This window comes from Dipodomys spectabilis, unplaced genomic scaffold, assembly GCF_019054845.1.
Source record: "Dipodomys spectabilis isolate Male_0828 unplaced genomic scaffold, ASM1905484v1 ptg000187l, whole genome shotgun sequence".
Taxonomy (NCBI): Eukaryota; Metazoa; Chordata; class Mammalia; order Rodentia; family Heteromyidae; genus Dipodomys; species Dipodomys spectabilis.
Window position 1 is genome coordinate 1,897,116 of NW_024870864.1, and position 13,487 is coordinate 1,910,602.

The 13,487-nt window shown below is 45.1% G+C and overlaps 1 protein-coding gene across 1 annotated transcript in view; it reads right to left on the reverse strand.

Annotated features, from left to right (window-relative positions):
- Positions 1–13,037, reverse strand: part of LOC122121374 (two pore calcium channel protein 1-like) — a 57,343-nt gene extending 44,306 nt beyond the window's left edge. Inside the window, exon 1 of the mRNA XM_042695554.1 lies at positions 12,923–13,037. Coding sequence (XP_042551488.1) covers positions 12,923–12,997 — 75 coding nt within the window. The 5' untranslated portion in view covers positions 12,998–13,037. The remainder of the gene's footprint in view (positions 1–12,922) is intronic.
- Between the last annotated feature and the right edge of the window lie 450 nt (positions 13,038–13,487).

Consider the following 13,487-nt stretch of genomic DNA (forward strand, 5'->3'; position numbering starts at 1 on the left):
GTTGAATTTAAATACAGATGCTCAGAAGAAGAAAGGAAAGTAAGAAATCCCTGAACAGATCATGCATGGGTCCTTAAATGGTATGTTTTGCATACATATGAAGGGTTGTGGCTACCTATTGTGCACACACAAATATACAAACACAGAATTATTTTAGTCTACTTGATAGGTAGTTAAAGAACTTCTCTCTCTCTCTTTCTCTATCTCTCTCTGTGTCTGTGTGTGTGTATATTGTGCCAGCACTAAGGCTTGAACTCAAGGCCTAGGCACTATCCCTTAAGTTTTTCCACTCAAGGCAGGTGTTTTATCATTTGAGCCATACCTTCATTTCTGGCCTTTTGCTGGTTAATTGGAGATAGAAGTTTCACAGATTTCTGCCCAGGCTGGCTTCAAATCTTGCTCTTCAGATCTCAGCCTCCTGAGCAGCTAAGATTACAGGTGTGAGCCACTGGTGCCAGATTTCAAGAGTAATTTTTGACAAGTTAAATTGTTGCCTTGGTGACTTGTAAATCTAACTCTTTCTTAAGGAATGACTGTTTACCTGCATATAATTTGAAGTGATAAAATTAGCTCAGTGGTAGACCATTTGTTTAGTGTGCACAAGGCTTTGAGTCCCCTTCTCAGCACCACACAAAAAATTAATAGTCAAATTACTTTTATATAATTCATGTTTCACTTTTGTTCAATTTAACCTGCATATTCTCTATGATAGTATATATAGATCTACCTAAATTTTAAAATATTTGTTATTTTAATAATTTCCAATTTTTAAATTTCAAACATAATCACACCTAAATATTTCTGTCTCTGTCTCTTCCTCCCTCTCTGTCTCTCTGTGTATCTGTCTCTGTCTCTGTTTGTGTATCTGTCTGTCTTTCCCTTTCTCTCTCACATACACACACACACACACACACACACCCCTTCATGCCAGGTAAATGTTTTTGTAGGACAGAATGTAAGTTCTGCATGAAAAGTAGATGTGCTTTCTATGTGAGAATTATGTCAAATTGCCTCCTCCAAAAGTTAAAAACAGGGGGCTGGGAAGGTGGCTCAGTGGTAGAGCGCTTGCCTTGCATGCCTGAAGCCCTGGGTTCTATTCCTCAGCAAAAAGAAAAAAGCCAGAAGTGGCGCTATGGCTCAAGTCGTACAGCGCTAGCCTTGAGCTGAAGGGCTGAGGAACAGCGCCCAGGCCCACAGTTCAGGCTCCACGACCGGACCCCAAAAAAAAAAAAAAAGTTAAAAACAGTGCTAGATCTGGGTGCCAGTGGTTCACACCTGTAAACCTAGCTACTCAGGAGGCTGAGATCTGAGGATCATGTTTGAAGCCAGCCCAGGCAAAAAAGGTCCATAAGTCCAAAAAAGTCCAATTAACCACTAAAATGCCAGGAGTTGTGGCTTAAGAAGTAGTAGAGCCTTGAACAACACAAAAACTCATAGATTGTGCCCAGGTCCTAAGTTCAAGCCCAGAACTGGACCAACACACACACACACACACACACACACACACACACACTACACTAGTTCATGAGCACCATATTTTCCTGTTCCCATAAACAGTGATAAGATTTTAAATAGTTGCCAATATCCAACCAAACAAAGAGCATCTGGAAACTGGCTTTTCCTGTAGACCAGTCCTGCTGTGTCTCCCTGTGGGCCACACATTCCTGATTCTGGGTAAATGAGATGTGTAGAGCTATGCAGACTTTCCAAATACTTCACAGAGAAAAACAGCCTATCCAGCCAGCTGATTACCTGAGCTGTCTCCTCATAACAGAGGAGGCGTCCTGTCTATTTTGGATGAAATCTCTTAGTAATCAGCAAGTCAATTTTTTTAAATGAAGGGGAATAACAAAATAGTAAGACAAAGGATGAAGGGTGAACCAATGCAACAGCAATACTCACAAAACACCATGTTGGAAATGAACTTTACAACTTGAGGGAAGGGAAATGGGGGGAGGGAAGAGGGAGAAAACAAAGGAGGGGGTAACAATATTCGACAAGAAATGTACTCGTTACCTTACTTATATAACCGTAACCCCTCTGACACCACCCTTACAATAAAATAAAATAAAAATGAGCTGAGCACTGATGACTTTTGTCTGTAGTCATATCTACACAGGAGGCTGAGATGTGAGGATCACAGATCCAAATTGAAACTAGCCCAGGCAGGAAAAAAATCTGTGAGTATCTCATCTCTAATAAAAACTATCCAAAAAAATCCCCACAAGTGTAGCTGTGGCTCAAGTGGTAGAGCTCTAGCCTTGAGCAAAAAAGCTCAAGGACAGTCCCTATGCCTGAGTTCAAGCCCCAGGACTCACAAAAAACAAACAAAAAAACAAAATCCTGCATGAAGTATTCAAAGAGGTCCAAAGATTCCAAACTTTATAAGATGGTCCCTAAATCATGACAGTTCAATTCAGAATTTTTCAACTTTATGATGGAACAAAAGCAACATACATTCAGTAGAAACTGTGTTTTGATTTTAAATTTTGGTTTTTGATATTCCATTTGGGTCCAGCAATCCATTCATTCCATTTCTAAGTATTTACCAAAAAGCAGCACTTAACACATGTCCACAGGAAGGTTTGAACATCCAGCCTAAGAATGCAGGGTATGTTGAACACACTATTCTAAGGCTACACTTGCGCAAATGTTTGTTCCACTTAGTCAAAAGCTAGCTATTACCAGATATCAACAAACAGGTAAATGAGTATACAAAATATGTTACAGATACCCAGTGTACTACTACTCAGCAGTAAAAAGGAGTGTGCAACTGACACATGCCATGAAATGCATGAATCTCAAAATAGTTGTGCTGAGTGAAAGAAACTAGTCCTTTCCTTCCAAACAGTGACCACTGAAATGAGCCCATTGTATAAAAGAGAAAAAAACGTTAAGTATAAAAATCTATTCTCTATAGCATAGAGAATAAAAAATGATACAGTAATGGAAACCAGATTAGTGGTTGTAGGGATTTGGGGTGGGAGGTGTTATGAAGCAAGGTAGGGGTTATGAAACATAGAGGAAACTTCTAGGTATAACAAGTATGTGCATTATCCTCACTGTGATGTTATAAGTACCTTTATGCTTCAAAACTCATCAGGTTGTACACATTAACAAATATAATGTATATCACATATAGTTCAATAAGCCTGTGAAATGTCTAAATAAATGATTAAATAAATGTGTGGATTAAAAACTGATGAGAAGAGCCTGGAGTGGTGGCTCTTGCCTGTAATCTCAGCTACTTAGCAAGCCAAGAACTAGAGAATCATGGTTTGAAGTCAGCTTGGGTGAAAAGTTAATGTGAGATTTCAACAAATAAGTCAAGCATGGTCATTTGCACAGTGATCTAAGGTATTTAGGAAAAAAGGTTGTGGTTCAAGGCTAGCCCCAGGCAAAAAGCAAAGCCCTATAAACAGTAATAATAACCATGGGCTGGGAAGGTGGCTCAGCGGTAGAGTGCTTGCCTTGAATGCATGAGGCCCTGGGTTCGATTCCTCAGCACCACATTAGTAGAAAAAGCCAGAAGTGGCATTGTGACTCAAGTGGTAGAGGGCTCATGGCGAGCACTCTAAGCCCAGAGTTCAGCCCCACGACTGACAAAAATAAATAAATAAAAATAACCAAAAAGGGCTCAGGTTATGTCTCAAGTGTAGAATGTCTGGCTAGAAAGCACAAAGCCCTGAATTCAAACTCCAGTACTGCCAAAAATAAATAAACAACAACAACAACGAAGACTACTGTGAAAGCCAGGTACAAACCTGGAATCCTAGCACTTGGGAGGCTGAGGAAGAAGGATCTCAAATTTAAAGCTACCCTGAGCTACATAGTGAAACTCTCATAGAGAATAAAGCAATAAAAGATATTACTAACCTCAGAGATTGATTAGCTGCTGTAATAATGATCACTGTTGTAGTCACACACATTCTTAGGGCTGGCATGACAATTCTTTTTGGGGTTTTGTGTTTTATCTATGTGTTTGTTCTTGCTTTTGCAATGCTGAAGGCTGAACCCAGGGCCTTGCATAATCTAGGCAAATGTTCCACTACAGAGTGACACTCTGCCCTGGTAAGCTTATTTTTGTTTTTGTTATTGTTGGTGGTGGTTGTGGGGCTTGAACTCAGGGCCTGGGCACTGTCCCTGAGCTTCTTTTGCTCAAGGCTAGCACTCTACCAATGAATCACAGTGCCATCTCTGGCTTTTTCTGTTTATGTGGTACTGAGGAATCAAACCCAGAGCACTAAGCTACCACTAAGCCACATTCTCGGCCCTGATAGGACTATTTTAAAGCAGCTTATAAAATCTAAGAAGCATTATGTATATGTTTAACACTCAGCAAACATTTTTCTTTTACATATTAAAAATTATTTTAATAGAAAAATTTAGTATCAGGTATGTTTCCATTGAACATCTTTTTTTTTTGCGGGGGGCGGGGTTCATTCATGGGGCTTGAACTCTGGGCCTGGGCACTGTGCCTCAGCTCTTCAACTCAAAGCAACCACTCTACCACTTGAGCCACAGTGCCACTCCCGGTTTTCTGATGGTTTATTGGAGATAAGTCTCATGGACTATCCTGCCCGGGATGGCTCTGAATTGTGATTCTCACATCTCAGCCCCCTGAGTAGCTAGGATTACAGGTGTGAACCACTGGCATCCTGTCAATGAACATCCTTTACAATGAAAAACAGTGGAGTCCTAGGACAGGCTTAAAAACCTAGTTTAGGCAAAAAGTAACAGTTGGTTTGCTTTTAGTTTGTTTTAGTGAATGTGCATCAACTTTATTAAAGTTCCTTTGAATATCAGAAAGATAATACTGGCACAGCAAAGAATTCTGATATCAAGATTGTTTTTCTTAAAAAAAAAATTTACAGCAAAATCTTTTTCATAGTACTAAGGATTGAACCCTGGGCTTTGGGCTCTACTACTGAGCCACACCAGTGAACTCCTTTGGTTTTATTTTGCTTCTGACATAGGTTCTTAGCAATTTTGCCCACATTGACCCTGAACTCAAGATTTCCCTATCTTCACATCCCAAGGGATTGCAGGCATGTGCAATACCACAGTCAATTACAGCAAAATTCTTTAAGGCCATTGTTGCTCCCAACTTTAAAAAATGATACAGATCTGGGGTGGTAGAGCTGGTGCTAAGCATTTACAAGGCCCTGGGGTCAATTCCCAGCATGTATGTGCATAGACACACACACACACACACACACACACACACATACACACACACACACACACACACACACACACACACACACAGAAGAAGTTATTGAACATCCTGACAGTCCCAGTAAAAGTTTGTCCACAAACTTAAACAGATTGACAACTGATGGATTTGAGGTACATCAGTCGTAGCCAAGCAGCCCAAGGGCTTTCCTCCAAGACATCACCCAGATTTCTGACCTTGAGTGAAACAATCACTGCATCATCCTCTGTCCCCCAACCCACTTCCTCCTGCAGCCAATCTTTCCTACACTAAATTCTGCTCTCACTTTCATGATAGCTAGTTGGCCTTTACACTAACATTTCAAGCTTTCTCCTTTATTTTCCCTCAAGAAGCTCCTTCTTCACTTAATATTTATTCAGAAGCTCCAGTCTCTCAGTGTAAGCCTCTTCCCTCTGTGTAAATAAGGACTGTCCCATGAGTGCCCCTGCCCCACCATCCCCCTCTTCCCTCCATGATGATTCTAGCCCCTTCCTTCTTCCTAGTCACTGTTTTCAGTGTAAGTTGGATGCCTACTTTTCAAACAATGGCAGACAGTGTCTATTGCAAAGCTAACTCCTTGTCTGGTAGATGAAAGCTGTCACTTTGTCATCAACTGGGCCCCCCATCCTTCCTCACAACCCTGCTTCTGCCCTACCCCACAGCTTCAGGAGCAACCCACAGACCATCTCTCAAAGCTTTCCCATTCTGAACTAGTACCTTGCTGACATCTGTCTCCTATTATTATTATTATTGTTGTTATTGTTGTTGTTATTTTGTGGTATTGGGTTTTGAACTCAAGGCCTCATGCTTGCTAAGCTGATGTTCTACCCCTTCAGTCACACTTCTGGCCCTCGTATTTGCTGGTTATTTTTCTTTTTTCTTTTTTTTTTTGTCGGTCGTGGGGCCTGAACTCTGGTCTTGGGTGCCGTTCCTCAGCTCTTCAGCTCAAGGCAAGTGCTCTATCACTTGAGCCACAGTGCCACTTCGGGCTTTTACTGCTTATGTGGTTCTGAGGAATCAAACCCAGGGCCTCATGCAGGCAAGGCAAGCACTCTACCACTGAGCCACCTTCCCAGCCCCATTGCTGGTTATTTTTGAGATTGGGTCTCACTTCCTGCGCAGGCTCCAATCCACCTACTTTTAGCCTTCTCATCATTACTGGGATGACAAACACAAGCACAGCATCCAGCTTCTCTCTATGGAGATGGAATCTTTCAGGCTTTTCTGCCCAGCCTTGCACAGAACTGCAATCCACCCAGTCTCAGCCTCACATCTAGCTTGGGATGGCAGGCATTTGTCACTGTGCCTAGCTATGGGTTGAGAAGTTAGTAGCAAATTTTTCTACCTGGTCTGGCTGATGCAGGATACTTAGAAACATAGAAGTGCCATCCTTGCTTCAAAGAGAGACAAAGATGCATTCCTTCCTGAGGGATGCATGCCTCACCCCAAAAATTAACATTTGTTTGACAGGAGGTATGGCTTACTGAGAAAACTCCTTCCTCAAACGTAAGCCACCTTTTGTCCCCAAAAGACAGATAGCAGGGCACCTCCTCATCTCAAGGGTAAAGATCTGTTTCATGGCAGGATGCATTCTTACCTGGAAACTCAGAAAGTAACGCCAGGTGATTAGAGCAAAGACAAAGCACTTGCCTTGCATGCCTGAGGCCCTGGGTTCGATTCCTCAGCACCACATAAGCAGAAAAAGCCGAAAGTGGCTCTGTGGCTCAAGTGGTAGAGCGCTGGCCTTGAGCCGAAGAGGTGAGGGACAGCGCCCAGACCCAGAGTTCAGGCCCCACAACTGACAAAAAAAAAAAAAAAAAAAGACAAAGCACTTATCTTTGCGTGACAATGAAGCAGACCCCTGCCTTTACCCTATAAATATCCCAAGAGCCCAAAGTGCACTATGTCTCTCTGCGCGTCTCCCTGTGTGTATGTGTGTCTTCTCTGCTCTGTCTCTTCCCATGAGAGCACCCACACTATGGTAGAGTGTGCCTCTGCCCTTTTGTGCATTTGTCTGGGTTTTTTTGTCTGTTCATCTGCTTGCTTGCTTGTTTACTTAATAAAGCTCTGCCAAGTTTTCCTACCATTGTGATTTGTTCAGAAATTCTTATTCTGTGATTGAAGTCAAGGCTCTAAGTGAAAAGTTCCTACATTTAAAGGGAAATTTTCACTAAACCTCACCTCCATCTGGTGACATAGACTTAAACCAGCCAACCAGTCCCAGGTCCTCCAGAGCTCAGCCTCTCCAATGGCTAAAATTATAGGCATGAGACGCCAGTGCCTGGCAATGATATGTATTCCCTTTTAACGTCTCATCTGCTCTACCTTCTGGTATTTACTTTTCTTCTGTCCCAGCCTCCCTGCCATTCACATACAACTTTTAGCCTTCCTGTCCGTTTTGTGTAGGAAATAGTGTTCTTTGCAGAATGTTTATCTGTACTAAAGCTACTTCCCAGAAAAGAAAGAATGTGGTCTACATTAGTCACACCATTCCAACACTACACATACTTTCCAAGTTTGCATAGTGGGGTAGTCAGCTTTCTGCTACTGTAACAAAATACTTGCCTGTGGCTCACACCTGTAATCCTAGCTACTCAGGAGGCTGGGAACTGAAAATTGAGGTTCAAAGCTAGCCCAGGCAGGAAAAGCCATGAGACTCTTATCTCCAATTAACTACCAAAAAAAAAAAACAACCCAGAAGTGGCACTGTGGCTCAAAGTGATAGAGCACTAGCCTAGAGCTGAAGAGTTGAGTGACAGTGCCCAAGGGCAGAGTTCAAGTCCCAGGACCGACAAAAAAAAAAAAAGATTGAAAACCACTTGTCTAGCCAGGTGTAGTGGATCAAGCCTGTACTACTAGCTACTTAAGAAGCAAACCTGGTTTTGGGGGACGGTGACTCAAGGCCAGCTCAGACAATAGATTTCTTCTAGCCAATGGCTGGACATAATCCTTACACATAATTATTATTCCACCTACGGGAGAAACACATAGCTGAGCATAGTGGTGCATACCTGTTATGCAAAAGGCACATAGAAGGATCACAGCCCAGGCTAAGCCCAGGCATAAAGCAAGACCTCACATCTAAACTAGCTATTCAGGAGGCTGAGATCTGAGGATCAGGTTGAAAGCCAGCTCAGGCAAAAAGCCAGAAGCAGTGTGGTTCAAGTGGTAGAGCACCAACAAGCTAAGGGACAGTGCCCAACTCCTGGGTTCTAGCTCCTGTGTACTGGCAGTAAATAACCAACACAGAAACAAGGTTGGAGGTGTGAGTCAAATGAGTACCTGACTAGCAAGCATGAATTCCTCAATTCAATCCCCAGTACCACCAAAAAAAAAAAATATTACAGAGAAGAAAAGAAAGAAAAATCACTGACTAAGTACAATCATTTTCTTATTGTTTCTCATGTATTTTCTGGTCTCATTGAACTATGACAATAACTGACTTCTGACTTTTTCTCCTCTTTCCATTAATACACCATTTCTTCTCCCCCAAGATTTTAAAACTACATTGATTTTGTGACGAAACCTTTAGAATCTCTGAGAGGAAGAGAAAGGGAAAGATGATTCCAACAGCTCTCAGTGGAGAACAAAGAAATGTCCAGTCTTCCCATCCACTGCACATGAGCAGTCACTCCTGTGGCAAGAAGGGTGGATGGGTGACAGGAGGTAATGAGGCATTGTTCATAGAAACCCCTCCCCTTGTATCTATGTAGGAAATTGGAAACCAACAACCACCAAGCTATGTTCAGCCTAAAGATGTGTTTTGTTTGGCCCATTAAGTGCTTTTAGGATGTTGGCAAGTAATGCAGATTTTTTTCTCAAAATTGGAACTTACACAAATATTTGAACTTATGGTTTCTATTTAAAAGATCATAACATCTGGCAATGCAGAGTTGTATTACTGTAAGGTTTTGCTTCTGGCCCCAATACTAAATCACCTGAATAAACACTATTTTCCCATATTCTGTGGGTTAGCTGAGCAGAACTGCTCCGGGCCAACTTAGCTGATCCCAATAGTTGTGGGAGATTCTGAAAGACTCTGTGGATGGTCCAGGAATCTTCTTTATGTGTCTTGGTCATGTGTATCCCAAATCAAGTCAAGAGCCAGCCCGCTGCCAGTAGCTCATGCCAAGATGCTGGCTACTCAGGAAGGTAAGATCTGAGGATTGAGGTTCAATGCTCTCTCAAGCAGGATAGTCCACGAGACTCTAATCTCCAATTAACTAGCAAAAATCCAAAAGTGGAGCTGTGCTTTAAGGGGTAGAAAAGCTAAAAGACAGTGCCTACACCCAGAGTTCAAGCCTTAGTACCAGAAAGAAAGAAAAACAAACAAACAAAAAACCTCTGCTGTGACTCATCTGCCAATGAACCATTGGCCAAAACAAATCTCATGGCCAGGCCTGGATTCAAGGGCTGGACAAACAGAACCCACCTCTTAATGAAAGTTGCAATGCCATGTTGTAAAGGAGTCCTGTATTAGGGGATGGGAAGACTTGGTGGTCATTTTTGTGATCTATAGCAGCCCATTTGATTCCCAGTCAGTTGGAGGTGAATGGTGGTGGTCTTCCTTGAGTACAGAACATGTCCTTCTGGCCATCAAAGGCCCCACTCTCCTCATCATTTCTACCCAGCCCACCCAGTGCAGTGAGTTTTTGTTGTTCCTTGGCCCCTGTGGACATTTCCAAATGGACCACCTAATTTAGTGAACACTGTCCCACAATGCTCTAAGGGACTATTCAGTCAAATCACATATGCAAAAACCCTGCTGTAGCCTTTCTAGTTACTGCCATTTTCTCTTGCCAAGAGTTTCTGTGAAAGTATCTATAAGGCAACACAAAGAGCTGGAAGACAGGTAATCAAAGACCTTTGTGAGGGCTCCAGATGTAGCTCAGTGACAGAGCATTTGTGCAAGGCCCTGTGTGTTGCATCTCCAAGACCACCCACCCACCCACACACACACACACACACACACACACACTGCATAAACAAACTGAAGAATAAGGAACATTCAAATAAAAGGTGACCATATAGATCTATGGAAAAGAAACAGCATAGACCAGGTGCTGGTGGCTCATGCCTATTATCCTACTTAGATGGCTACTATCTAAGGATCTCAATTCGAAGCCAGCCTGGGCAGGGAAGTCTGCGAGGCTCTTATCATCAATTAAACAGCAAAACCTGGAAGTGGAGATGTGGCTCAAATGGTAGAGGATCCGCCTTGAGCAAAAAAGCCAACGCCCTGAGTTCAAGTCCCAGTACCAGCACAAAAGTGTCTCTGCATTTTGAATCTCCCTGTAATCTAAGCTACTGTAACCCAGGTCAGTAAATCAAAGTGAGCCAGGTATGTTCCTAGAAGTTTCTACTATTCTAACCATCACTAAGGCTGAGGATCACTAGCAACTGGTTATTTCTATTTCAAAGCTGAAAGTCTTCAGTTCACCAAAGAAATAGATTCCCTTTTTAATAGTTGCCAAAATAAAAACCCAGTAGACACTTCAAAAAAATCTACTTGATAGGACAAGGTGATAATGAGCACTAAAGCTGAGGAGGCAGTTTCTTATTCTATGACCCAAAGCTAACTTCCTTAATTTTTATTGTATGTATTTTTATTTTTATTTTTGATGCTACTGAATTTTGAACTCAGGGCCTTGTACTTCCTCCATGAATTCAGCCACACCCCAACCCTTTCATTTTAGTTTGTTTTTCATTTAAGGTCTCATTTATTTTACTCAGCCTTAGGCCTTGATCCTCCAACCTCCTCCTACCAAAGTAGCTGGGATTAGAGTCATGAACCACATCACTAGAAACTTTTTTGAGATAGGGTCTCAATAATCTGATCAGCTTCAGATCTTGATCCTCCTTTCCCAAGTAGCTGGGATTCTATAGGTGTGCACCACTATATCTCGTCCCACAAGTTAACTTAAAAAAAAATTAACCCAATCAATTGGCCTATGCTGTGTCTAATTTAATGATTCAATCACTGCTGTCATCTCAGAAAACAAAGAGAGGATTATCTGTTGGTACTAGGCTTCCTGATCTTTTATCCTTGCTCCCTTGGGGTTGGTCTTTGAAAGATACTGAGCCATAGAAGACTTTACTCCAGTAAGTATGCAATTAAACAAAATATCTCACAGGGACCAACCAGGACTCTAGACTATTGTCAGTTTCCTTCCTTCCTCTATTCCTTCCTTCCTTCCTTTCTCCCTCTCTCCTTTCCTCCCTTCCTCTTCTTTTTCCTTTCTTTTTTTGTGCCAGTACTGGCATTAAACTGGCACTCTGTCACTTAAGCCACAGTTGCAGATGAGAATCTTCCTGCCCAGGCTGCTTCAATCCATGCCCCTCAGCTCTCAGCCTCCTGGGTAGCTAGCATTACATGCATGAGCAAACAGCTTCCCTGTATTATTTTTGAAACCATAAATCAGTAGCTTTTTGCATCAGTTATTTAGACAAAAAAAAAAGTGTGAAGTACACCAAGGGATGATAGCAACCATCTCAGGCTAAACTGACTTTCTTGCATTGAACACTCTGGCAATGGCAATCAGGCCTGTCATGTTCCGGATGTTGAGAGGCAAGGGCTGGGAACCAAGAAGCCTTCTCTTCCTTCTTTACCTGCTCCCTTAAGGAAGAGGTGCCATGACAGAGCCCCCTTGGAAGTTGTGGAAGTTTTCCCCCTTCTATGGGAGACCAGCAAGCTCGTGAGGGCTGTCACTGCAGTGGGCAGGACCTATATCCCCGCCCCCCCCCTCGCCCCAGGTGGACACCCCTTCAGCGGGAACCCACTGGAAAGCCTAGTGGCAGTGGTGACAGCCACAAGCCAGAGCTGAAGAAGCCAGCTCAATGACAGGATGGTGGACCAAAACGCTCTCCATTTCCCACCACTTACACAACCTGAGGCAGCCCAGTGCCCACTAACAGACCCACAGAGGCCCCAAGAAGGACAGCCATGACTGGATGACAGGCGCTGCGCTGGGCCTGACGGGCATTGTCACCTATAGCTACACAACACCTCTGAAGTGGCTGTGACTTACGATCCCTGACCTTACAAAGGAAGAACCAGAGGCTCAGGGAGGGGATGCGTCCATCATCCCGTGATTCCTGAGTCAGGAGTACGGGCCTCCCTCTGCTCTCAGCAACAGCAGCACGGCTCCTTGGAAGCTCCCACCTTCCAAAGCAGCTCAGGCTGTCGGAGGGAATCAAACTCGCTGAGAACCACCACCCATGTGCTCTGGCGCCCAGCACTGTTAGACCAGGGCTGTGTAAGGCCCACATCCTGCAGCCTCTTCCCGGGGCGCGTCCCTGCCCTGCGACCCTCGCTTTCCTGCCGCCAGGGAGCGCGGCTGGGGACGCTGAAACCACCGAGCCCCGGGGCTGCTCCTCACTGCGTGGATCCCGGTCCGAGCGCCGAGCCAGGCCGTCGATGCGGGCTCTGTCCCTGCGGATGGGAGACGTTCCCTAGCCACCGGCTTGACAGATCCCCGAGTGACCCCAACGTGGGACTGAGCAACTCCCGAGCACGGGGCTCCCCAGGCTCGGAGGACAGAGTGGACCGGAGGACCTGGTCCCCATTTCCAGCAGCCAGCGGTGGATTTCCGCGGGATCGTTTTTCCGAGGTTTTCTCCGAGGCATGGCGAGAGGGAGGGCAGCTTCGGGGCGAGAGAGGCGGGCGTCGAGGCGCCTTCGGAGCGCCGCGGGCGGCCCCCCACTTACCTCCTGGGAGGGCAGCTCCTCGGGGTACTCCGATTGCGGGCGGTGCGCCCCGGCGGCCGGGCCAGCCCCGGGCATCGCAGCGATGGCACCCCGGGCAGGGATGCGCCAGCGCGCGGACCGCAGAGGCGGACTCTGACCTCGTCCAGCCCGAAGAGGCCCGGGCGGCGCGGGGCCCTTCTCGTGACCGCGGCGAACCGGCCTAGAGCGCCGAGCACAGGCTGCGGCCAGCGGCGGGCTCCCCAACTCTGGCCCCTTTGGCGAGCGCGCGCTCCGCTTGGGGCGGGGAGTCCGGCCGGGGGCGGGGGCGGAACGCGTGGGGAGGATCTGGGGACCCACCCCGTGGCGGGGCAGTGGGGCATCAGAGGCCACCCTGGCCGGAGGTACCAATCGTGCGCCCTGACTGTCACTTGTGCCTCGCTTTCAGATCAGTAGCTTAGGAGGCTCCTGCATAGCTGGGTTGGAGAATCAAAAGAATTTATATATTGCTTACGGGCACCTCCGCTGGGTACCAGAGAGTTTTGTGCCGCCCCCCCCCCCCCCCCGCCCCATGGCCCTATATTGGGCT